The sequence below is a fragment of the Lissotriton vulgaris genome, chromosome 11, assembly GCF_964263255.1.
Source record: "Lissotriton vulgaris chromosome 11, aLisVul1.2, whole genome shotgun sequence".
NCBI classification, from domain to species: Eukaryota; Metazoa; Chordata; class Amphibia; order Caudata; family Salamandridae; genus Lissotriton; species Lissotriton vulgaris.
Window position 1 is genome coordinate 604,349,843 of NC_141699.1, and position 26,344 is coordinate 604,376,186.

At 50.5% G+C, this 26,344-nt stretch overlaps 1 protein-coding gene across 6 annotated transcripts in view; it reads right to left on the minus strand.

The window, feature by feature from the left end:
• TFDP2 (transcription factor Dp-2) overlaps positions 1 to 26,344 on the minus strand; it is a 631,051-nt gene that overhangs the window by 390,963 nt on the left and 213,744 nt on the right. For all 6 annotated transcript variants that reach the window (XM_086943706.1, XM_086943705.1, XM_086943703.1 and 3 more), the window contains one exon: positions 9,850 to 9,897. In XM_086943706.1, the coding sequence (XP_086799832.1) occupies positions 9,850 to 9,897 (48 nt within the window). The remainder of the gene's footprint in view (positions 1 to 9,849; positions 9,898 to 26,344) is intronic.

Below are 26,344 nucleotides of genomic sequence, written 5' to 3' on the forward strand. Positions count from 1 at the left end.
GCACATGTCCTGTCCCCCATAGCCCACCAAAGTGACAACAATAGATCTCGCCTAGGGGTGCAGCACATGCGCTGCGTCACTAGGCCAGACCTAAAAAGGCTAGTGCCAGCAGTTATGGCCCTTGGTCACAGTTCTAGATTACCACCAGAATTTGTGAGAGCTTCAGAAAGAGACAGCGAACGAAAAGGCACCATCCAGACCGTGTAGGTATCACTCAAGCGAACAGAAGCACCAGTGGTTGCACAACTGAAAACCCAGCAACACATTGGCCACAACACACACATACCAAGACATATAAACAGAAACACAGTGCCATTCACTCATAACCTAAGACAGAAAGATGGAACTATCTCGCTGAAATTCACAACACCCATCCTATGAGTCATACATAAAAACATGCTTCCCATTCCTAAGTCATAAGTCGTAGAAATGGCTAGCATAGGACCCACATTCTTGAGTCACAAATTTAGGCGAACCAGCATATTAACACCTATCTGACATAATCACACAAATACAACCACTGTGCCAGGCCCCGATATCCCGACCCAGGCAAAAAGAACTACTGTGGCAGCGGTCGGAACAATTCTTTGATATAATCACCATAATCAGAAAAAGAATCATGAATCTGGTTCTTTTAACTGTAATCTCAGTTGTCAAATAGTATAACTAATGTATTTATCTTTGATTGTATGAATAGTTACAATGTACAAATAGAAATTCTAACATATCACAAAATGCCTCTAATGTAGCTTCAGAGCACTTACAACCAGACAACAAAAGCAAGCAGAGCAAACACATTCTGGAGAGACCGGGGCAAGATGCTAAGGTACCAATGTAATGTTTAGTAGATATGCTGGGCCTTGAACCTTCTTCTGCTGGTTCCACAGGTTGCAGCATTAGGGGGCAGGATGCCATGCTGCTGACTGAAATAACCTATCCCAGCATTGTGAAAACTGCAAAACAAACCTCAATAAAGACATTATAAAAACAGAATCTGTTCCAGCAGGCATGGGTTACTTTTTAAAAGTCAACATTTTGTGCATGTTCACTTAAGGACTGCATACTTGCTGCAGGCTTCCTGGTATCCGCTGGGGACTTCAGTGTGTTGACATACACCACCCTATTGCTACATCTGGTAAGATAGATCCTGGTGACTTCGATTGACTCCTAAATTTTGCCAGGAATACATTTTATTTAAATTTTGGGTCCCAGGTTTATGACTCAAGGGTCAATCGACTGGCCGCCTGGTAGGAGCACCGGTCCGGAGCTCCGGAGCTCCGGAGTGCTTGGGATCCAGTTTGTGGAGTTATCCCTGTTAGCACGCACCACCCTCGGCAAAAAAAACAAGTAACAAAAAGTAACTGGATCGAAGTGTGTAACTGATCGCAAAAGTGATCATATTATCGCGGCAAAATAAGTACCTGCAGCAGGGATAGCTGGAACGCCTGCAGCCTCGGCGGAACCCAGGTCGACTGGACTTGAGCTGTGGCGTGTCACCGGAGGGGCCCGACACGCCTGGAGTTCGCCGTCGCTTGCATTGAACCTGGCGGATGAATTGGTGACCCCTGCAGCTCGCCGGAGCCCAGGACGGTGGGAGCTGAGCTGTGCCTTGGATAGTCGTCGGATCCATCGGGGACGCCTGGGAGGATCCTGTCGGGCAGCTGCACTCCTCTGACTTTTGAACGCGGAGATGCCCTGCCTACGGTCAACGGATCGGTGTAGCGGGGGACGGGTGAACGGAGGACGGGTGAACGGGGGCTGGCGCTGGCTGAGACGGCACGGGTGAACGAGCGCTCTTCCCTCCCCCCCTCTCAAGGACTCTTCCAGTGCGGTGCGGTCGGCGTCTGGAGCGGCTCCGGTGTGCCCAACCGAGCGGTGTCGCGAGGGACGGGTGCACGGGGGCTGGTGCTGGCTGAGCCGGCGCGGGTGAACGAGCGCTCCCCCCTGCCCCCTCCCAAGGATTCTTTCAGAGGGGAGCGGTCGGCGTCTGGAGCGGCTCCGGTGTGCCCTGTGGTGTGTCTTAAGTGGTGCTTCGACGGGAGGCCTTCCCCCCCCCCTCCTTCCAGCGGTGCGGTGAGTACGGAACGGGGGGCATCTGGAACGGCTCCGGTGTGTCATTGTCTGGATGTTTGGGGCGGCGTTGTGGCGGGAGGCTTCCCCCCTGCCCCCTCACAGTGCCGGTATACCCTGTTTGCCTGTGTGTTGGGGGTAACCACTGCGCAACTAGGGATAAACCTGATGTGAGCAGCAGCGTCAGTGGTGACTTGTAAGGTAACTGCTCGCAGAGCTATTTACCCTATCACCCATGCAAGTCGTTTCATTCCCTGCCTGGAATACTGCACACAAAACTACTTGAACAGCTTCAGGGGCGACTCGAAGGGCTACTACTCGCAATCCCATCATCTTAAATACTCATGCAGGTTTTTTAACTCTGTTTTTTACGCTTTGACCGGAATTTTAAACTGATATCTTTATGTGACTGGTATTTTTCGCGGGCTTTTCACTCTCCATTTGCTAATCTGGCTGGGGCCATAAAGCTGGAACCATAAATCGCCCCCCTGCCCACCAGATGACCATGAAGCTACATACCAACGCGGTCAGGGAGCAGCAAAACAGAGATAAGCCATCATCCAGCAGCATAGAAGCTGAACTCTGCTCTCCCCCTCAATCAACATGGAAGATGGACTAACTCGACATTCCCAGAGTAGAAAGGGAAACCAAACTCTGTAATCCCTACAATTTGGCTGCCATCTTAGACTGGTCTCTCTCCTTCTCTTTTTGTCGGCCATCTTGGACTAGTCTCTCTCACTACTTGCACACACCCTAAAAAATGGCCTCTTTAGGCTAACATTAATTAGCGAATGTCTGCCTTTATTGCAGTATCATACCTCCACTTGCTTTTAAAGCACCGATCGTTAGCTCATATAGCACCCTAAGAAATTGCCTTTTTAGACTATTATTAATTAACGAGTGTCTGCCTTTTATTGCAGTTTTATACTTCTACTTGTTTATAATGCACCGATCGTTAGCTCATATAGCACCCTAAGAAATGGCCTCTTTAGACTATTATCAACTCGCGAATGTATGCCTTTTATTGCAGTATTATACTTCTACTTGTTTTTAATGCACCGATCGTTAGCTCATATTCCACCCTATGCATGGTTTACTTGATTGTACTCTCTAAGAATTGGCCTCTTTAGGCTAATTTTACTTAGCGAATGTCTGCCTTTATTGCAGTATCATACTTCCACTTGCTTTTTATGCACCGATCGCTAGCTCATATAGAAATGATATATATATAAGAAATAGCCTTGTTAGACTATCATCAATTAACGAGTGTCTGCCTTTTATTGCAGTATCATACTTCTACTTGTTTATAATGCACTGATCGTAAGCTCATATAGCACCCTAAGACATGGCCTCTTTAGACTATTATCAACTAGCGAATGTATGCCTTTTATTGCAGTATTATACTTCTACTTGTTAGCTCATATAGCACCCTAAGAAATGGCCTTTTTAGACTATTATTAATTATCGAGTATCTGCCTTTTATTGCAGTATTATACTTCTACTTGTCTATAATGCACTGATCGTTAGCTCATATAGCACCCTAAGAAATGACCTCTTTAGACTATCAACTAGCGAATGTATGCCTTTTATTGCAGTATTATACCTCTACTTGTTTCTAATGCACCGATCGTTAGCTCATATTGCACCCTGTGCATGGGTTACTTGATTGTACTGTTTGCTCCCTCTGATTTACCTGTTTGACTATGTACTGTTTGCTCCTCTGATTTACCTATCTGACTATGCTCCCTCATGTTCCCCTTCTGTGTAAAGCGCTCTGATATCCGCAAGGATCTTGTCCGCGCTATATAAAACTTTCAAATAAATAAATAAATCGCTCTGCTACTTCCTGACTTTTATGGACACTTGAGGCTCTACAATGAACATGCAACAGCAAACATTGGTTATTGCTATTTAATTATTGACTTAATGAAGTCTTGTTAGACAAAGCACACAACAGCCAAAGCGTATTGCATCACGATATTCATACACAGGCCATAGTGATGGAAAATAAAAGTAATAAGAAGGACAGATGTTACACTTTTTTATTTTTACTATAGTTGGTGCATTCCAATGTAAATTAGGGACATAGGAACTGATTTAGAGTTTGAGTACCCGTACTCCAAGTTTAGAGATGTTTGCCGACCCAGCAGACATCTCTAATCGATGAGAGGAACAGCTGTCAGGGCAGTTCCTATTAATGATTTAAAGGTTTGATGGACAGTACCATCTAAATTACGGTATCCTCTTTTACCTTTTTTTGTTTTTTCAAAAACAAAATCCCAAAGCGGGATTTTGTTTTTAAATTTACAAAAATAAATTACACCCACAGCATGAGAATTTCTTCCATGGAACGGAGGTCATTTAAACATTTTCACTGTCCCTTACAGCCCGTTTTTCACAGCAGTAAGGGAGAGCAATAACCGGGCATTCAGCCACCCATCCTAAATCAGGCGGGTGGCCAACACGCCAAACCTCAGATAATCCAAACTCTGTTGGGTCTTCGGAGCAGTATGTTAGCGACGGAGACAGACTATTCTCCATCACTGACGTACTTAATATTTGGCTACTGTAAATCAGGCAGGTGGGCCTTCAGTTTGGAAGAGAGGGTACTCCTTCGCTGTTGCACCACAGCACCTTCTCCACCAAACTCTAAATCAGCTCCTCCCGAAGGATTTGTGATTCTTCTGAGCCTGCTAGAACAAAGTGTCTTATGAGAATCATCTTTGCAGCAGGGTTACTACTACAAATGTAACAATTCAGGTAAAAAAAAGAGTGACACTGATGGGTATTCAGTAAATGTTTTTATGGCTGCTTGATGTTGTAATAGTGTTTACTTACTAATGTTGTCACACAGTACACTTTAACCCACTATTTCTGGCGCTGTGTTTTAGTTGGTCACTGTGTTGGGAGGCACTATCTAGTTCAATGAAATTAGGTGTATGATTCTGGAGCAAGTCAGATGTGGCTAAAGGGCTTTGCCAGCTGCTTAGACATCTCTTATATTTAGTAAGGGGGAAGACCTGAGTCTACAGAAAACATACAATTCTGAATATGCTTTGTAGCATCTGGAATCCATTTCAGCTAGGTGGATCGAATGACCTCAAAATAGCTCAACGACTGCATTCATTGTTTATGCCACTTCTGAACATTCTTGAGTTATAAACTTACCACTCTGAAAATCAGGAGATCCAGACTTTATATGCTCTGGAATATCTCCGACATGTGATGTGCCATACACATGCACATACATGATTTGACTCAACCAACTGGTTTGTGTGGTACACGTACGCACTGAAAAGCACAAAGAGAATGTGCTCTTGCATGTCCTCTTTAAGGATCCCAGCAAGCCCCAGCCCCCTCCCCATGTTGAATTCGAAAGTGAAACTGTTAGTGAGAATGTCAATGTCCAGGTCCCTCGTATGCTCTAACAGGATGTCTCTTACTCTAAAACGTGCAGGATAGGGACTACACACTATGGTATGTGACCCTGCATGTGATGCAGTCTTCCTCATTTTATTTAAGACTCAAGGCACTTTTCTCTGAAAGAAGACAGTCGTCAAGTGCATCTTTAAAATGATTTCCTATAAAGAGCAGTTGCTTTAATGATACCTTGTAAACAGGTGGATTCTTCACATGCTTCAGCACTCTCGCCATTCCTTCTACCTTGTGTCACTGTTCATGCTGTAACTTCACTATGCACAGTCATCTGCATTGGAAACCCCTGGTTACCTGCCAAGGCCAAGATTCAGAAGATGTTTTTTTAACACCAGTGATCTTAAGCAAACCGAGTCTTCATATTTGTTGGAAAGGCAATGGTTGGCATCTCACAGTTATCAATTTTAAGATTTATTCAGACTGTGCCCCTCTCTTCAAGCTATTTTGCCCCGGGGACCCAATCCCCATTGCCTCTATTTTAAATAGGTGGGTGCCCCAGGGCCCACACAGGACATCCACCATACACACGTTGGAAGCCATGGGGTATCCCCAGGGCCCCAGATGCCCAAGCCAGCTCCCGGCATGCTGAAGGAGCCTGTATTTCTCCCTCCTGCAGGGAGCAGCTATTTATGCAGATTCCTCTGGGCGGGAAAGATCTGTTAATCTGTTGCCCAGTCCGCATCAGCATTTTTAAAGCTTCCCCTTGCTGTGAGCAGACCTTGTGTTTGCTCCTGTTTGGTAGGAGTTTTGAAAAGGCTCCCACCAGGTGAGAGCAAACACAAGTATCCCTGCATGCACCCTGTGCGGACAAAAAAACTGCTGTGTCCCAAGGGTGGCTCACCGGAACACAGGAAGCGAGACGGACCCGGTGGATGGGGTCCCCGGGGCCAAAAAGACTCAGGGGTTGAGGCCACATTCCTGCCCCCCCCCCCCCACCTAAAAATTATTTGGGCCCTGGGGGATGGGGTCCCGGGGCTGAATCCAGCTCAGGGAGGTAGTCCCTTAGGATCCCCCTGTGGGGCCTAAGGGGCAGGGTAACCCTACCCTACTCTATATAATTGTTTTTTAAAGTTCTGGACAAGGGACTAAGTCCCACAGTCCTGTAAGTGCTGCCAGCAAAAAACATTTCATGTTGCTGGCAGCCAATCAGAATGTTCCCTTCCACTGGAGTCTGACTCCCATGGGAGCGTGAAGGCCTAAGTGAAAAAAAGGTCCCTGAGCCAATCTGAATGCTCTATTTTTTAAAATTGGGTTCGAAGGACACTTGCTAAAATCCCTCATACCTCAATGTCCAGATTTACAAATATTTTTTAACTTTCATTTCTCAAGTAGTACCATACGGATTTATAGCAAATCACATTAAGCACAATCTATAGATATAGCTTCCAAGCCACATTTGGTGTAATTACATTCAGCAGTTTTTGCTGTAGCTCTGCCTAAATAGGCTTTGGGAGGGGCAGCCGGCCTGCTCCTCCCGGGGGGGTTTTGGGCCGGGAAGGGGGGGGGGGGGGCAGCCAGCACCTCCGTTGGGCTGGTTGGGCTCTATGGGCTATCTTTGGGCTGGGTGGGCTACTTTTGGGCTGGGCCATTATTTAACCGGCCATTTTAGGGAGTATCCACCATTGGGTGGTAGTGATCCAGCAAGGTTGTGGGTGGTTCTGTGGGAGCATTTGTTTTCCCTCCCACCCTCCCCTTTTTTACTACTTTTTTGGATTTTGGAGGGTTTTTTTATGTACTGGATTTGGTTAGATGCGGCATATTGAAGGGGCATTGTTTGGAGCGGGTGCATCTGGAAGGTTTATTGTATGGGGATTTGTCGCTGGAACAGGTGTTGGTGTGTTGTTCAGTTCTTTGGGGTGGCGATTTTCCTAAGTACTGGGGGATTTTAGAAGGTCTGGTTTTACCGTTGGGGAAGGTACAAGAAGCTATTTATTAGGTAGATAGGAAAGTTGGCAATTGCAAGTTTGTGTTTATTATTGTTGCAGGGGGGGGACCCATGTTTAGGGGAGGGGGTGGGGGTATGTTAGGAAAAATATATTTAGCGAGGTTTCGTTTTGTACGGCACAGGCCAAGTGAAGTTATTTGTAAGGTGCACCTGCTTCCAATAAAGCAGCCTTTTTCACACCAACAAACTGGTCTGTGGTTTGTGCTGCCCCCGCCCTCTGATGGGCCCAAGAAGTCTATGGAAAATACAGTGGAGATTTTGCGTTTTGGGGCTATCTTCTTTTTTCAGCCCTCGCTTGACGGATCACCCCAAAACTTTCCATGAACAAACTAGGCAAAAATTTCACTTTTTTGGATAGTTTTGTGGAGATTCGTCAAAGGGTTATTAGCAACATACAAACGCATTTCCTATGGTAACGCTGACCTAACTAGAACTACTCCCGCCACTGGCTGTGTGTGTGTATATATAAATGCATGTGTGTGTGTGTATATACATATATATATATATATATATATATATAAATACACACACACACACACACACACACACACACACACGCACGCACACACACATATAGATACACACATACACACTCATATAGGATTATTGTGAATGATCAAAATGTCACAGCCATACTTTGCCTGTTAAGACACTGTCTGACCAAATAAAACATATTGCGAGGTCAGGCACACAACCTTCTTTTGAACTGCTGCATTATGGACCTTCTAAATGCTGGAAAATACTGCAAGAACACAGTGTGATCTAATTCGATAGGACACTAGCAAAAAAGTTAAGTAAATAAGGGTGAGGAACTGCATAAATAGCTTAGTACTAGTACAAGTCACTGAGTGTTTTCTAAATACAGTTAAATCCTTGTAACACCATATAAGGTCAGGGTCCAGTTTTTGGATATGAACAATATTTCTGGGACACGCAGGCAGCCGCTTCCTCAAACCCTTTATCCTTCAGAAAACCGCTTATAAGCCAGCTGTTTAGGGAGTCTCTGAAGAGCTTTACAAACATATCCATGTAAATGCTTGCAGAATTGGAATTATACGTATTAAAATATCAAGCAACGAAGTCATCCTCAGAAGAGGATGCACATATCATGCAATTAAAATATAATACAAATAAAAAAATAACATTCTACTATATTTTACACTATTGTTTCTCTTTCACCTTTAATCACTTTTTACGCCCACATAGAACACATATCTACTCTTTCTAATGTGTTATGTTCTAATAAGAGCATATGCTTAGCGTAAGGCTATTACTTGGAAACTGGGCACCCCACGCTTCTAAAGTCGCTGATGTTCTTTAAAGTAGATTACCATATATTTCAATAGACATCTAAACACAGAAAGAGGCCTTTGAATTGTTTTAATCGGGAAACACTACGGTAAAATAGCATTCTTGACTTAGAACATCAAATAAAGCATGTGCTAAGTACCCAAAAAACACGAGGGCTTTAGAAACAAAAAGCTCAAAATGCCTTTACAAAGAAAGAACAAGGGTTCTGGGGCCCTCCTTTCCAGGTCTGGCAAAATTGTCATTAGTCAAAAGTCACAACAGTTCGCTTTAGGCGAGTTCCCATAACTTTTTTACATGCTGGAAACAGGTTATAGCTAAAAATGTCTCAAAGAGACTTTTACTCCATTATCAGGGCTTTGCTGGTACATTTGCATCTCTAATTTCAAGGAGAGAATGTGCTAGTACAACGAAAGTCGTGCGAGATGCTGACATTTCACGCTAAAACGCTAATTCACAAAATTTCGCGAACTTCATTTGCTTTTAAGTAATTCATGGAGGATGACTCATTAATAATATTGTAGCGAATAATGTAATGTGCAGGTTACTAATGTAGCGTCCAAATTTCACAAATCTGTTAATGACAGCAAGATACAATCACAAAACACTGAAAGTTTGTATGTGTATGTTTAATTTCTCATTAAATTACTTCAAACCCTAAAAATAAAATCAAAGAGGCCTGTATGGATCTGCAACGCTTTACAACTGTGTTTCAGATGATAAACTAGTGCATGATCTGAGCCAATGTGATATTTCTTCTGAACAAATTTCACACAGGCATGAACAAAACTTTTTCGCTTTAGGACCGATAAAAAAACCGATATTTTTTGCAAAATAAGAACCATGAATTCAAATCCCGTTTCACGCAGAGTAGCTTTGAAATTAACTTGGCATGTCAGCTCTGTCAAAGCAAGGATAGAAGGGACTGGATGAGCCCCTGGACTGCGAGGTCATGACCTGCTGACCAGAGGTCGTGCACATTCAGGGAGAGAGGAAGGAAGGACGCAGACATTGCTGCGCTCATTTTGTAGAAGACGACATACATAATCAGATTTGAGAATATCAAGAGAATATAAATTAGACCGGCTCACCTTTCGGAAAAATCAGAATCGATATATTCACGCGGTCGTTTTCTATCCCTGGGGGTTAGAAGAGAAGGAGAAAACATTGTCAAACAACTATACACACAACATTTTTAAAAACAAAAGGGGCAAGGGCCTTTACAGTGGCATCCCAGAATCCAGGCGCTATTGAGTCATAAGATCGTACATTTGCAGTATGGAACGCATTATTAGGGCCTAATTATGAGTGGCCCAGAAATTTCCGGCACCTGCGAAAACACGTTTGTGCAGGGATCACAATTATAAGTTTGTCGGAGTTTACGGCCCCATTACATTCCCAAGCTCCGGATATCAGATGATTTTTATATGAGCAAGGACTATGGCATCATCACCCACTGTACCATTCGGAATAGCGCCTTAACGGGTTAACTTGTTCGGAACAATAGTACAGCCTGTGGCATGCTTGGTTGCAATGTAGTCACAAAAATCTTCACCCTGTGGCGTGCTTAGTTACAAAGTAGTCACAAAAAAAGTTCATCCTATGGTGTGCTTGGTTACAATGTAGTCACAAAAAAGTTAAGCCTGTGGCGTGCTTGGTTACAATGTAGTCACAAAAAAGTTAAGCCTGTGGCGTGCTTGGTTACAATGTAGACACAGAAAAGTTCAGCCTTTGGTGTGCTTGGTTACAATGTAGTCACAGAAACGTTCAGCCTGTTGCATACTTGGTTACAATCTCATCACAAGCAGAACATTATTACTGCATGCCTGCTTTCAAACAAGACAGAAGTGGTGAAGAAAATTATTGTTTTCATCTATGATTGTTTTTTTTCTCAAGGTACCTATGAACGAAGGTTAACTTGCGAAGTTACAGGCGTACAGAACACCAGGCTAAATAAAGGCACATTCTCCATTTTGTTTTACATAAAATATCATATACTCTTTTTTAGGGCTCGGCCTACATAGCTTCAGAGTCCTTTTGAGAGGACTTCGAAAATCTAACCTACGAATTCCAGAGAAGCGCGTGAATGTTCGTAATTTATGGCAGCTGCATGGCAATTGGCCCTCGCATGGCTGTGTTTTTACAAGGCAGCACGCAATAGGCCATAGTCTGTAGAGTTGCTCCACTTCCTGCATATTCCGTGCGGACACGCGCAGCAGAAGGCTATAATTCACGCCATTGACCCCTCCTTTCGCACACTGTGTGTTTAAGCCCTGATGAGTCACAGCCGCTACACACTGTGACGAAACACGTGTCGGCTTCATCTAATTTTGTCTACCACTTGCTACTTGGGTGTACTGAACATTCATTCCACGATTAAATTCTACAATTTTCACCAGACGAATCGTGTGTATCTTTTCGTTAACATTGCTCAAATTTAAGTCTCCACCTGGAGACAACTCGAATCTTTCGTGTGCACAGGATTTTGTTCATGTTATTCGGTACAGGAGTGGCATCTCCTTACCTTTGCAGGGGCTGGTTTTCCGTTGGGTTTGTTCCCCCGACCTGCTTGCACCGGATTTTGCACTGTCATAGTGTTAGACGGACCGGGAGGGTCGGCCGAGTATAGGGGGAGAGGTCTCCAGGGAGAGCCGTCTCCAGCGATCGTACAGACAAGTAACTTCCCCCCCACAGACGGACACCACACAAGGATAAGGTTAAACGATACTTTATCAGCAATTCTTTGAGTACGGTCAAATGATACAAGGAGGTCTGGACTCAGGGGTCCCCTCGGTTCTAGTCTCTGGTTTGGGGAAGGGGTAGCGGGACAGTCTTGTTACCAAATGGGTGGATGGATAGCTCTCAATCCTCGAGCTCGGCGTTCTAGATGGTCGGGCCGCGGCGGAGCCAGCAGGTCCCGAGATGGTGGAAGGTAGCGACGGTCCGCGGCGGAGCCAGCAGGTCCCGATGAAGATGGAGGTACAAACGGTCCGCGGCCACGCCAGCAGGTCCCGACGACGATGAAGGTTTACGAAGGTTGCGGCAGCGCCAGCAGGCAGGACGATAGTTCACAAGGTAGGGCTACGGCAGCGCCAGTAGTCCGTCAAGGATGAGTTCTTCTCTGCGTCTCTCGACTCCAGGATACAACTGCCTTCCTGCTCTGGAGCTGCCTCAGTTATAGGGCCGTTGCCCTTTGATGTCCGGACCCTCGCACTTGGAGGTCGGGGGGTCCAGGATGAGGGAGTTCAGACACCCAGCAGGGGGGTGGAGCCAGCGCCCGGGGAGGCTGGGGGCGAGCGGTGCCTGGCGGGGGAGAGCCATCGACACCTCTTTCTCCCATTGACCTGCCAAGTAGTCCGCTCACCTCCTGGGTGGATGGTGGTGCCGGGATGTCTGAGGCCTGGCCAGGCCCAGGGTTAGGGTCGATCGGAGGCCACGCGGCCTCGTGGTGCATTGTCCAAGATGGCGCCCAGGTCGGCCGCGCGGGCCAGTAGTGGATCGGGCCCAAGAGGTCGAGAGGTTCAGAGGCAGGGGTCCCGGAGGGGACGGAAAACGTGAAGTGGTGGCGTGTAACACTTGAGGGACCGGGCTCGGGCCTGGTCGGGCAGAGGGGGAGCGGGCCCTTCATGTGGCCTGTCCAACATGCGTCCCCCCCAGCTGAAGGCGGGGAGAGTCACCCATCCTCTTGGGGACTCTCCTCGTCGAGGCGGAAAAAGCGTGACAGGCCATCCGCGTTGGCGTGGTCTTGTCCAGGTCGATGTTCCACAGTGAAGTCCATCCCCTGTAGGGAGATGGACCAACGTAGTAGTTTTGGGTTCTCCCCCCGCATCTGCATCAGCCACTGCAGGGGTCGATGGTCGGTCTGTACCCGAAAGTGTGTGCCAAAAAGATAGGGCCGGAGCTTTTTGAGGGCCCATACCACGGCGAAGGCCTCCCTCTCGATGGTGCTCCAGCGTTGTTCTCGAGGCAGGAGTCGCCTGCTGATGAAGGCCACTGGCTGATCAAGGCCTTCGGGGTTCAATTGAGACAGGACCGCCCCCATGCCGTGGTCGGAGGCATCCGTCTGGACGACGAATTCCCGGCTGTAGTCGGGGGCCTGGAGCACAGGGGCGGAGCAAATGGCGGCCTTCAGTTGTTCGAAGGCTGTTTGACAATCTGGGGTCCAGCTGACCTTCTTTGGTTGATTTTTGGACGTGAGTTCTGTGAGGGGCCCCACTATGCTACCATAGTCCTTCACGAACCGTCGGTAATAGCCCGTGAGTCCCAGAAAGGCGCGTACCTCGGTCTGGGTGATGGGGGGCTGCCAGGACTGGATGGCGGCGATCTTGAGCTGCAGAGGGGCCACCAGGCCGCTTCCCACCTGGTGTCCGAGGTAGGTCACGGACCCCTGACCAATCTGGCATTTGCTGGCCTTGATCGTGAGGCCAGCTCGCTGAAGGGCCTGTAGCACCTCTCGGAGGTGGTGGAGGTGGTCGGACCAGTGGTGGCTGTATACAGCGATGTCGTCTAGGTAGGCGGCACTGAATCCTTCGAGTCCGGCCAAGACCTGATTAACGAGTCGCTGGAACGTTGCTGGGGCATTCTTCATGCCGAAGGGCATGACTTTGAAATGATAATGGCCGTCAGGAGTGGAAAACGCAGATCGTTCTTGGGCCCGGGGTGTGAGGCCGATCTGCCAGTAGCCAGCCGTCAGGTCGAAAATGCTGAGGTAGCGGGCAGCTCCCATGCGGTCGATTAGTTCATCTGCCCGGGGGATGGGATGTGCGTCTGTTCTGGTGACCGTATTCAAGCCCCGGTAGTCGACGCAGAACCGGAGTTCCGGTGTGGTGCCGGGGGTGGCTGCTTTGGGGACCAGTACTACTGGGCTGGCCCAGGGGCTGTCTGAGGGCTCAATGATCCCGAGCGTGAGCATCTTGGTTACTTCTTCTTGAATGCAGGCCCGTACCCGATCTGGTACGCGGTAGGCCCGGTGGCGGATAGGGGGGCTGTCCCCCGTGTCCACGTCGTGCACACACCAGGAGGTGACACCTGGGGTGAGGGAGAACAGGCTGGCGAACTGCAGCAGGAGGTCTCGACATTCTTGGCGTTGTTCCAGGGTGAGGGCCTCCGAGAGTCGGACCCCGTCCACGGAGCAGTCTTTCTCCCGAGTCCGTAGGAGGTCAGGGAGGGGTTCGGAGTCTTCTTCGGCTCCATTGTCTGTGGCCATCAGGAGGCTGAGTTCTGAACGCACGAAATGGGGTTTCAGTCTATTAGCGTGGAGGACCCGGAGGGGGTTCCGTGAAGATTCCATGTCGATGAGATAGGTGACAGGGCCCTTGCGCTCAACTACTTTGAAGGGCCCCGTCCACTTGTCTTGCAGGGCGCATGGTTCGGTGGGGGACATCACCCATACTTGTTGGCCGGGTTCAAATTCGATGGAGGAGGCATTTTGGTCATACCACTTTTTCATGTCCTCTTGACTGGCCTCCAGGTTTGCTTTTGCCAGCTCTCTGAACCGTCGGGTCTGGTTGCGGAGGGTTAGGAGGTATTTGAAGACATCTGGAGGGTTCTTTAGAGGGGGCATTTCCCAGCCTTCCTTGACTAGGCTGAGCGGCCCCCGTACGGGGTGTCCATACAATAGTTCAAACGGGCTGAAGCCGAGGGACTTCTGGGGGACTTCTCGATATGCGAAGAGGAGGCACGGCAGTAGCACATCCCACTGGCGACGGAGGGGCTCTTCTAACCCCCCAATCATCCCTTTGAGCGTGCGGTTGAACCGCTCAACGAGTCCGTTTCCTTGAGGGTGATAGGGGGTCGTGAATCGGTAGGTGACCCCACACTGTTGCCAGAGGGACTTCATATATTTTGAAATAAAGTTCGTGCCTCTGTCGCTGACGACCTCTCGGGGGAAGCCCACACGGGAGAAGATCCCCATCAGGGCCCGGCCGACTACCGGGGCTGTCACAGGGGGCTGTCACAGTTCGCAGGGGAACAGCCTCGGGGTAGCGGGTGGCGTGGTCCACCAGTACCAGGATGAACCGATGTCCTTGTGCTGTGCGGGGGTCCAGGGGCCCCACAATGTCTATCCCGACCCTCTCGAACGGGGTGGTGACCACTGGAAATGGTTGCAGGGGGGCTTTTAGTTTGCGGCCGCTCTTCCCACTGGCTTGGCACGTGGGGCAAGATCGGCAATGCTGGAGTACATCATTTCTCATTTTAGGCCAGAAGAAGTGGGTCACTAGGCGGCTGTAAGTTTTATCCTGACCCAGGTGTCCAGCCAGGGGGACATCGTGGGCCAGATTTAGCAAGAAGTCTCTAAAACGGAGGGGCACTACTAGCACTCGACTGGCCCCCAACTCCGCGATCCTTTGTTCACTGTATAGCAGATCATTGTCCCAATAGACCCAATGTGTTCCGGAGGTATCCCCTGCGTTCTGGGCGAGGGCTTGTTGGCGGAGTCCCTCGAGGGAGGGACAGGTCTTCTGCTCTTGGCGAAACTGCTCCTGTGTGGGGCCCCCCTCTTGATGCCACTGGTCGAGGCCCGAGAGGCCCGGAGGTTGAGCTGGTTCTGGGGGGACAGCACGGTCGGTGTCTTCGACTGGAGCGACCGGGGGAGGAGGCGCCGGCCATTCAGGTTCCTCGGGTCGGAGATTGGCACGGGCGGCCATGGACCGGGTGGTGACGCACGCCCAGTCCGGGAGGCCTAACATCCCCAGGTGCTCCCTTCGTTCTACGGCTGCCCACGGAGAGCTTTCAAGGTCATTCCCCAGGAGGCAGTCTACAGGGGCATCATCTCGGACCGTCACCTTCAACATGCCGGAGACCCCTCCCCATTCGAAAGGGACGCAGGCCATCCGACACAGACTCTCCGAGTTATCGGCTGAACGGACAGGGCAGAGAATATTTGGTAGGAACTGTTCTGGGGTCACCAGGTGACAGCGGACGGCTGTCACACTGGCCCCGGTGTCACGGAGGGCTTCGGCCCGGCGTCCATTGATGCTCACCCATTGGCTGTATTTCCGGGTGTTAGCGGGTAGGGGGACCCGCGGGACCATGTCTTTCCCCCCTAGGCAAGCTAGAGCCATGGCGGCTGGCTCCCATTCTTGATGTTCTTGCTCATATTCTTCTTGTTCCTCGGAGATCTGTTCCTCCCCCAGGGCAGCGGCAGCCACCTGGCGGGGTCTCGGGCTCTGGTTCTGTGGGCAATTTGGGTCGTTTGCGTAGTGGCCGACTCGCTGGCATCGGTGACACGTGACATTGGCCCTATATCCCGGTCGTGCCGGGGTGCTGCCCCGGTTGGCCGGGGGAGGGGTGCTGGCAGCGGGGGCGGCCGGAGCGCTGTCTTTTCCTCTTCCTTGCCCCCCCCTCCTCCTCCTCGGGGACGGTGCTGACCGTGGTGGTTTCGGTTCTGTTCATAGGACCCATTTCGGCCCACTCTGGTGATTTCCCACCGGTCAGCTTCGGCTGCGAGCTGCCGTGGATCAGACAATTTGCTGTCGAGGAGGTGCTGCCGGAGTTCGATGAAGCAATTGTTTGACAGATGCTCCCACACCATGAGATTGAAGAGCTGTTCATAAGTTGTGACATTGCTTCCTTTGATCCAACCCTCGAAGGCTCTGCTGAAATAGTTAACGTACTCCACCCAAGTTGTACCCGGGATGCGGGTGCAGTCTCTGAACCTCTGGCGGTACATCTCGGGTGTGAGCCCATAGCGGGTGAGGAGGGCCGCTTTCATATGGTCATAGGAGGTCATCAGATGGTCCGGGAGCTGAAGCAGGGCATCGCGGCCCTCATTGAGGAATCTCCCCCATAGACCGGCTCCCCAGTCGCTTCGATCGATCCGGTGGGAGGTCATAGCTATTTCGTAGGCCTTGAACCATTGTTGGATGTCGTCCTCTCGGAAGTATTCTCGAACGACATCCTTGGGGATGTGTACCTTCTTATCTGTTGCTCCTGGGGTGCGGGGTTGCTCGGTCACCCCGGATTCCTTGTTCTGCTTGCGTAAGTCTATCTCAGCTAATTTGCGCTCATGTTCATATGCCAGTCTTTTTTCCTCGAGCTCTCTTTGTCTCTGTTTTTCCTCTCTTTCTTCTCGGAGCCTCAGATGTTCTAAGTTCAGTTTCTGTTCGGCCAACTTGAGTTCACCATCCATTTTGAGCCGGGTCATTTCTAGTTCATGTAGTCTTGTTCTTTCTCGTTCCTGGATCTCGTCTTGCGAGAGACCCGTTCTTCGCTCCTCGGGAGCCGCGGTGTCTACTGCTGCGATATTTTGGTCCGGGGGTCTGACGGCCCTGGTTTCTGCCCAGGACTCCAGGGCCTGTTTGAAATCATCTTTGGTACTTAGACCGGTGGTAGCGATACCTAGTTCGATGCAGAATTGTTTTAATTCACAATGGCTGTATTCTTCCAATTTCTCCATCTGAAATTTCTCGGTGGATCCGCTTTCTTTGGTTGTCATCGTGATTTCGTCGTGGGGTGAGCTACTCTCTGTACGATTATGCGGTGATTCGGATCGCGCCGCTGGCCACCAATGTTAGACGGACCGGGAGGGTCGGCCGAGTATAGGGGGAGAGGTCTCCAGGGAGAGCCGTCTCCAGCGATCGTACAGACAAGTAACTTCCCCCCCACAGACGGACACCACACAAGGATAAGGTTAAACGATACTTTATCAGCAATTCTTTGAGTACGGTCAAATGATACAAGGAGGTCTGGACTCAGGGGTCCCCTCGGTTCTAGTCTCTGGTTTGGGGAAGGGGTAGCGGGACAGTCTTGTTACCAAATGGGTGGATGGATAGCTCTCAATCCTCGAGCTCGGCGTTCTAGATGGTCGGGCCGCGGCGGAGCCAGCAGGTCCCGAGATGGTGGAAGGTAGCGACGGTCCGCGGCGGAGCCAGCAGGTCCCGATGAAGATGGAGGTACAAACGGTCCGCGGCCACGCCAGCAGGTCCCGACGACGATGAAGGTTTACGAAGGTTGCGGCAGCGCCAGCAGGCAGGACGATAGTTCACAAGGTAGGGCTACGGCAGCGCCAGTAGTCCGGCAAGGATGAGTTCTTCTCTGCGTCTCTCGACTCCAGGATACAACTGCCTTCCTGCTCTGGAGCTGCCTCAGTTATAGGGCCGTTGCCCTTTGATGTCCGGACCCTCGCACTTGGAGGTCGGGGGGTCCAGGATGAGGGAGTTCAGACACCCAGCAGGGGGGTGGAGCCAGCGCCCGGGGAGGCTGGGGGCGAGCGGTGCCTGGCGGGGGAGAGCCATCGACACCTCTTTCTCCCATTGACCTGCCAAGTAGTCCGCTCACCTCCTGGGTGGATGGTGGTGCCGGGATGTCTGAGGCCTGGCCAGGCCCAGGGTTAGGGTCGATCGGAGGCCACGCGGCCTCGTGGTGCATTGTCCAAGATGGCGCCCAGGTCGGCCGCGCGGGCCAGTAGTGGATCGGGCCCAAGAGGTCGAGAGGTTCAGAGGCAGGGGTCCCGGAGGGGACGGAAAACGTGAAGTGGTGGCGTGTAACACTTGAGGGACCGGGCTCGGGCCTGGTCGGGCAGAGGGGGAGCGGGCCCTTCATGTGGCCTGTCCAACACATAGCAACTACCAGAACCAAAGGAACACGCAGAGCGCCATCACTTCCTTGCACATATCCAAACCCATTCTCCCTTGCTCGTCCTTTCAGCCCCCACCACTGGAATTCGAAGCCGGACCACGACTCCTCCCTGCTGGACGGCCTCCCGGACGAAATCCTCTCAGCCAGGCAGACACTCACTCACCTTCGCCCCTGTCTCGCAGGGAGGCACACCACACCATATCATCTGGCGTGGGTCTCGCCACAGTCCTCCCACTTCTCAGGGCTCACTGCGGCTCACAGATCCTCCGTGGCACCGGGGGCCCAGCGCAGAGCATGGCCGCGGCTGCTCCCCACGGGCCAGGTGCGTCGGATCCCTGGCCGCCATACATGTCCTTTCCGCTCCTCACTGAACCACCATCCAGCAGGCTCACTGCACACTTCACCGATCCGCAGACAGTGCAGTATCCCCCATTCAGCTTAGGCACTCCAGCCCACCATCTTGGTGCCAGAGGCCACACTCGCTGTTTAGCTCTCCAGTGAATTTCGCCCTCCTCAGTCCGCCACCATCTACAAAACTGCTATCAGCTGCTTCACTGACAGGTCAATTACATTTCCTGTCTTTTTCTGGTGCTGTCAGTGGCCCGATCTGCAGGATAAATGGTGAATGATCCGTCCAGCCAGCAGAGCCTCACTAGATGGTGGCCATCTTTCACCTAGTGACAAGATGCCCCCCGTCAATGACATCCTTAATGACATCTCAAGTGACATCTTTGATGATATCAATGATGGCATCACCCGGAGAATGTGAGTGCGGAGTTCAGAGTGCGGAGTTCAGAGTGCGGAGTTCAGAGTGCGGAGTGCAGATTGTGAGTGCGGAGTGCAGATTGTGAGTGCGGAGTGCAGATTGTGAGTGCAGAGTGCAGATTGTGAGTGCAGAGTGCAGATTGTGAGTGCAGAGTGCAGATTGTGAGTGCAGAGTGCAGATTGAGAGTGCAGAGTGCAGATTGAGAGTGCAGATTGAGAGTGCAGATTGAGAGTGCAGATTGAGAGTGCAGAGTGCAGATTGAGAGTGCAGATTGAGAGTGCAGAGTGCAGATTGAGAGTGCAGAGTTCAGATTGAGAGTGCAGAGTTCAGATTGAGAGTGCAGAGTTCAGATTGAGAGTGCAGAGTTCAGATTGAGAGTGCAGAGTTCAGATTGAGAGTGCAGAGTTCAGATTGAGAGTGCAGATTGAGAGTGCAGAGTGTAGATTCAGAGTGCAGAGTGCAGATTGTGAGTGCAGTTTGTGAGTGTGAGTGCAGAGTGTTAGTGCAGAGTGTTAGTGCAGAGTGTGAGTGCAGAGTGTGAGTGCAGAGTTCAGATTCATAGTGCAGATTCAGAGTGCAGATTCAGAGTGCAGATTCAGAGTGCAGAGTGCAGATTCAGAGTGCAGAGTGCAGATTGTGAGTGCAGAGTGCAGATTGTGAGTGCAGAGTGCAGATTGTGAGTGCAGAGTGCAGATTGCGAGTGCAGATTGTGAGTGCAGAGTGCAAATTCAAAGTGCAGAGTGTGAGTACAGAGTGCAGATTCAGAGTGCAGAGTGTGAGTGCATAGTGCAGATTGTGAGTGCAGAGTGCAGATTCATAGTGCAAAGTGTGAGTACAGAGTGCAGATTCTGAGTGCAGAGTGTGAGTGCAGAGTGTGAGTGCAGAGTGCAGATTCAGAGTGCAGAGTGTGAATGCAGAATCAGATTCAGAGTGCAGGTGCAGAGTGTGAGTGCAGGTGCAGAGTGTGAGTGCAGGCGCAGAGTGTGAGTGCAGAGTGCAGATTGTGAGTGCAGAGTGCAGATTCAGAGTGCAGATTCAGAAAGCAGATTCATAGTGCAGATTCATAGTGCAGAGTGTGAGTACAGAGTGTGAGTACAGAGTGCAGATTCTGAGTGCAGAGTGTGAGTACAGAGTGCAGATTCTGAGTGCAGAGTGTGAGTGCAGAGTGTGAGTGCAGAGTGTGAGTGCAGAGTGTGAGTGCAGAGTGTGAGTGCAGAGTGTGAGTGCAGAGTGTGAGTGCAGAGTGCAGAGTGCAGAGTGCAGAGTGCTTAGTGCAGAGTGTGAGTGTGAGTGCAGAGTGCAGAGTGCAGAGTGTGAGTGCAGAGTGTGAGTGCAGAGTGTGAGTGCAGAGTGTGAGTGCAGAGTGTGAGTGCAGAGTGTGAGTGCAGAGTGTGAGTGCAGAGTGTGAGTGCAGAGTGTGAGTGCAGAGTGTGAGTGCAGAGTGTGAGTGCAGAGTGCAGATTCAGAGTGCAGAGTGTGAGTGCAGATTCAGAGTGCAGATTCAGAGTGCAGATTCAGAGTGCAGATTCAGAGTGCAGAGTGTGAGTGCAGAGTGTGAGTGCAGAGTGTGAGTGCAGAGTGTGAGTGCAGAGTGTGAGTGCAGAGTTCAGATTCAGAGTGCAGATTCAGAGTGCAGGGTGTGAGTGCAGGGTGTGAGTGCAGGGTGTGAGTGCAGGGTGTGAGTGCAGGGTGTGAGTGCAGGGTGTGAGTGCAGGGTGTGAGTGCAGGGTGTGAGTGCAGATTCAGAGTGTGAGTGCAGAGTGTGAGTGCAGAGTGTGAGTGCAGAGTGTGAGTGCAGAGTGTGAGTGCAGAGTGTGAGTGCAGAGTGTGAGTGCAGAGTGTGAGTGCAGAGTGTGAGTGCAGAGTGTGAGTGCAGAGTGTGAGTGCAGAGTGTGAGTGCAGAGTGTGAGTGCAGAGTGTGAGTGCAGAGTGTGAGTGTAGAGTGTGAGTGTAGAGTGTGAGTGTAGAGTGTGAGTGTAGAGTGTGAGTGTAGAGTGTGAGTGTAGAGTGTGAGTGCAGATTCAGAGTGTGAGTGCAGAGTGTGAGTGCAGAGTGTGAGTGCAGAGTGTGAGTGTAGAGTGTGAGTGTAGAGTGTGAGTGTAGAGTGTGAGTGTAGAGTGTGAGTGCAGAGTGCAGAGTGCGAGTGCAGAGTGCGAGTGCAGAGTGCGAGTGCAGAGTGCGAGTGCAGAGTGCGAGTGCAGAGTGCGAGTGCAGATTCAAAGTGCAGAGTGTGAGTGCAGAGTGTGAGTGCAGAGTGTGAGTGCAGAGTGTGAGTGCAGAGTGTGAGTGCAGAGTGTGAGTGCAGAGTGTGAGTGCAGAGTGTGAGTGCAGAGTGTGAGTGCAGAGTGTGAGTGCAGAGTGTGAGTGCAGATTCAGAGTGCAGATTCAGAGTGCAGATTCAGAGTGCAGAGTGTGAGTGCAGAGTGTGAGTGCAGAGTGTGAGTGCAGAGTGTGAGTGCAGAGTGTGAGTGCAGATTCAGAGTGCAGAGTGTGAGTGCAGAGTGTGAGTGCAGAGTGTGAGTGCAGAGTGTGAGTGCAGAGTGTGAGTGCAGAGTGTGAGTGCAGAGTGTGAGTGCAGAGTGTGAGTGCAGAGTGCAGATTCAGAGTGCAGAGTGTGAGTGCAGAGTGTGAGTGCAGAGTGTGAGTGCAGAGTGTGAGTGCAGAGTGTGAGTGCAGAGTGTGAGTGCAGAGTGTGAGTGCAGAGTGTGAGTGCAGAGTGTGAGTGCAGAGTGTGAGTGTGAGTGCAGAGTGTGAGTGCAGAGTGTGAGTGCAGAGTGTGAGTGCAGAGTGTGAGTGCAGAGTGTGAGTGCAGAGTGTGAGTGCAGAGTGTGAGTGCAGAGTGTGAGTGCAGAGTGTGAGTGCAGAGTGTGAGTGCAGAGTGTGAGTGCAGAGTGTGAGTGCAGAGTGTGAGTGCAGAGTGTGAGTGCAGAGTGTGAGTGCAGAGTGTGAGTGCAGAGTGTGAGTGTGAGTGCAGAGTGTGAGTGCAGAGTGTGAGTGCAGAGTGTGAGTGCAGAGTGTGAGTGCAGAGTGTGAGTGCAGAGTGTGAGTGCAGAGTGTGAGTGCAGAGTGTGAGTGCAGAGTGTGAGTGCAGAGTGTGAGTGCAGAGTGTGAGTGCAGAGTGTGAGTGCAGAGTGTGAGTGCAGAGTGTGAGTGCAGAGTGTGAGTGCAGAGTGTGAGTGCAGAGTGTGAGTGCAGAGTGTGAGTGCAGAGTGCAGATTCAGAGTGTGAGTGCAGAGTGTGAGTGCGAGTGCAGAGTTCAGATTCAGAGTGCAGAGTGTGAGTGCAGAGTGTGAGTGCGAGTGCAGAGTTCAGATTCAGAGTGCAGAGTGTGAGTGCAGATTCAGAGTGCAGATTCAGAGTGCAGATTCAGAGTGTGAGTGCAGAGTGTAGAGTGCAGAGTGTAGAGTGCAGAGGGCAGAGTGTGAGTGCAGAGTGCAGAGTGTGAGTGCAGAGTGTGAGTGCAGAGTGTGAGTGCAGAGTGTGAGTGCAGAGTGTGAGTGCAGAGTGTGAGTGCAGAGTGCAGATTCAGAGTGCAGATTCAGAGTGCAGATTCAGAGTGCAGATTCAGAGTGCAGAGTGTGAGTGCAGAGTGTGAGTGCGAGTGCAGAGTTCAGATTCAGAGTGCAGAGTGTGAGTGCAGATTCAGAGTGCAGATTGTGAGTGCAGAGTGCAGAGTGCAGAGTGCAGAGTGCAGAGTGCAGAGTGCAGAGTGCAGAGTGCAGAGTGCAGAGTGCAGAGTGTGAGTGCAGAGTGTGAGTGCAGAGTGTGAGTGCAGAGTGTGAGTGCAGAGTGTGAGTGCAGAGTGTGAGTGCAGATTCAGAGTGCAGATTCAGAGTGCAGATCCAGAGTGCAGATTCAGAGTGCAGATTCAGAGTGCAGATTCAGAGTGCAGATTCAGAGTGCAGATTCAGAGTGCAGATTCAGAGTGCAGATTCAGAGTGCAGATTCAGAGTGCAGATTCAGAGTGCAGAGTGCAGAGTGCAGGTGCAGGGTGCAGGTGCAGGGTGCAGAGTGCAGGTGCAGAGTGCAGGTGCAGAGTGCAGATTCAGAGTGCAGATTCAGAGTGCAGATTCAGAGTGCAGATTCAGAGTGCAGATTCAGAGTGCAGATTCAGAGTGCAGAGTGTGAGTGCAGAGTGTGAGTGCAGAGTGTGAGTGCAGAGTGTGAGTGCAGATTCAGAGTGCAGATTGAGAGTGCAGAGTTCAGATTGAGAGTGCAGAGTTCAGATTGAGAGTGCAGAGTTCAGATTGAGAGTGCAGAGTTCAGATTGAGAGTGCAGAGTTCAGATTGAGAGTGCAGAGTTCAGATTGAGAGTGCAGATTGAGAGTGCAGAGTGTAGATTGAGAGTGCAGAGTGCAGATTGTGAGTGCAGTTTGTGAGTGTGAGTGCAGAGTGTTAGTGCAGAGTGTTAGTGCAGAGTGTGAGTGCAGAGTGTGAGTGCAGAGTGTGAGTGCAGAGTTCAGATTCAGAGTGCAGATTCAGAGTGCAGATTCAGAGTGCAGATTCAGAGTGCAGATTCAGAGTGCAGATTCAGAGTGCAGATTCAGAGTGCAGAGTGCAGATTCAGAGTGCAGAGTGTGAGTGCAGAGTGCAGAGTGCAGATTGTGAGTGCAGAGTGCAGATTGTGAGTGCAGAGTGCAGATTGTGAGTGCAGAGTGCAGATTGTGAGTGCAGAGTGCAAATTCAAAGTGCAGAGTGTGAGTACAGAGTGCAGATTCAGAGTGCAGAGTGTGAGTGCATAGTGCAGATTCAGAGTGCAGAGTGCATAGTGCAGATTCAGAGTGCAGAGTGTGAGTGCAGATTCAGAGTGCAGGTGCAGAGTGTGAGTGCAGAGTGCAGATTGTGAGTGCAGAGTGCAGATTGTGAGTGCAGAGTGCAGATTGTGAGTGCAGAGTGCAGATTGTGAGTGCAGAGTGCAGATTCATAGTGCAAAGTGTGAGTACAGAGTGCAGATTCTGAGTGCAAAGTGTGAGTACAGAGTGCAGATTCTGAGTGCAGAGTGTGAGTGCAGGCGCAGAGTGTGAGTGCAGATTCAGAGTGCAGGTGCAGAGTGTGAGTGCAGAGTGCAGATTCAGAGTGCAGGTGCAGAGTGTGAGTGCAGAGTGCAGATTGTGAGTGCAGAGTGCAGATTGTGAGTGCAGAGTGCAGATTGTGAGTGCAGAGTGCAGATTCATAGTGCAAAGTGTGAGTACAGAGTGCAGATTCTGAGTGCAAAGTGTGAGTACAGAGTGCAGATTCTGAGTGCAGAGTGTGAGTGCAGGCGCAGAGTGTGAGTGCAGAGTGCAGATTGTGAGTGCAGAGTGCAGATTCAGAGTGCAGATTCATAGTGCAGATTCATAGTGCAGAGTGTGAGTACAGAGTGCAGATTCTGAGTGCAGAGTGTGAGTACAGAGTGCAGAGTGTGAGTACAGAGTGCAGATTCTGAGTGCAGAGTGTGAGTGCAGAGTGTGAGTGCAGAGTGTGAGTGCAGAGTGTGAGTGCAGAGTGTGAGTGCAGAGTGTGAGTGCAGAGTGTGAGTGCAGAGTGTGAGTGCAGAGTGCAGATTCAGAGTGCAGAGTGTGAGTGCAGATTCAGAGTGCAGAGTGTGAGTGCAGATTCAGAGTGCAGAGTGTGAGTGCAGAGTGTGAGTGCCGAGTGTGAGTGCCGAGTGTGAGTGCAGAGTGTGAGTGCAGAGTGTGAGTGCAGAGTGTGAGTGCAGAGTGTGAGTGCAGAGTGTGAGTGCAGAGCGTGAGTGCAGAGCGTGAGTGCAGAGTGTGAGTGCAGAGTGTGAGTGCAGAGTGTGAGTGCAGAGTGTGAGTGCAGAGTGTGAGTGCAGAGTGTGAGTGCAGAGTGTGAGTGCAGAGTGTGAGTGCAGAGTGTGAGTGCAGAGTGTGAGTGCAGAGTGTGAGTGCAGAGTGTGAGTGCAGAGTGTGAGTGCAGAGTTCAGATTCAGAGTGCAGATTCAGAGTGCAGGGTGTGAGTGCAGAGTGTGAGTGCAGAGTGTGAGTGCAGAGTGTGAGTGCAGAGTGTGAGTGCAGAGTGTGAGTGCAGAGTGTGAGTGCAGAGTGTGAGTGCAGAGTGTGAGTGCAGAGTGTGAGTGCAGAGTGTGAGTGCAGAGTGTGAGTGCAGAGTGTGAGTGCAGAGTGCAGATTGTGAGTGCAGAGTGCAGATTGTGAGTGCAGAGTGCAGATTGTGAGTGCAGAGTGCAGAGTGCAGAGTGCAGAGTGCAGAGTGCAGAGTGCAGAGTGCAGAGTGCAGAGTGCAGAGTGCAGAGTGCAGAGTGCAGAGTGTGAGTGCAGAGTGTGAGTGCAGAGTGTGAGTGCAGAGTGTGAGTGCAGAGTGTGAGTGCAGAGTGTGAGTGCAGAGTGTGAGTGCAGAGTGTGAGTGCAGAGTGTGAGTGCAGAGTGTGAGTGCAGAGTGTGAGTGCAGAGTGTGAGTGCAGAGTGTGAGTGCAGAGTGTGAGTGCAGAGTGTGAGTGCAGAGTGTGAGTGCAGAGTGTGAGTGCAGAGTGTGAGTGCGAGTGCAGATTCAGAGTGCAGATTCAGAGTGCAGATTCAGAGTGCAGATTCAGAGTGCAGATTCAGAGTGCAGATTCAGAGTGCAGATTCAGAGTGCAGATTCAGAGTGCAGATTCAGAGTGCAGAGTGCAGATTCAGAGTGCAGATTCAGAGTGCAGATTCAGAGTGCAGATTCAGAGTGCAGATTCAGAGTGCAGATTCAGAGTGCAGATTCAGAGTGCAGATTCAGAGTGCAGATTCAGAGTGCAGATTCAGAGTGCAGATTCAGAGTGCAGAGTGCAGATTCAGAGTGCAGGTGCAGAGTGCAGGTGCAGAGTGCAGGTGCAGAGTGCAGGTGCAGAGTGCAGGTGCAGAGTGCAGGTGCAGAGTGCAGGTGCAGAGTGCAGGTTCAGAGTGCAGGTTCAGAGTGCAGGTGCAGAGTGCAGGTGCAGAGTGCAGGTGCAGGTGCAGAGTGCAGGTGCAGAGTGCAGGTGCAGAGTGCAGATTCAGAGTGCAGATTCAGAGTGCAGATTCAGAGTGCAGATTCAGAGTGCAGATTCAGAGTGCAGATTCAGAGTGCAGATTCAGAGTGCAGATTCAGAGTGCAGATTCAGAGTGCAGATTCAGAGTGCAGATTGCACTCTGAATCTGCACTCTGAATCTGCACTCTGAGATTCAGAGTGCAGATTCAGAGTGCAGATTCAGAGTGCAGATGCAGAGTGCAGATGCAGAGTGCAGAGTGCAGATGCAGGGTGCAGATGCAGG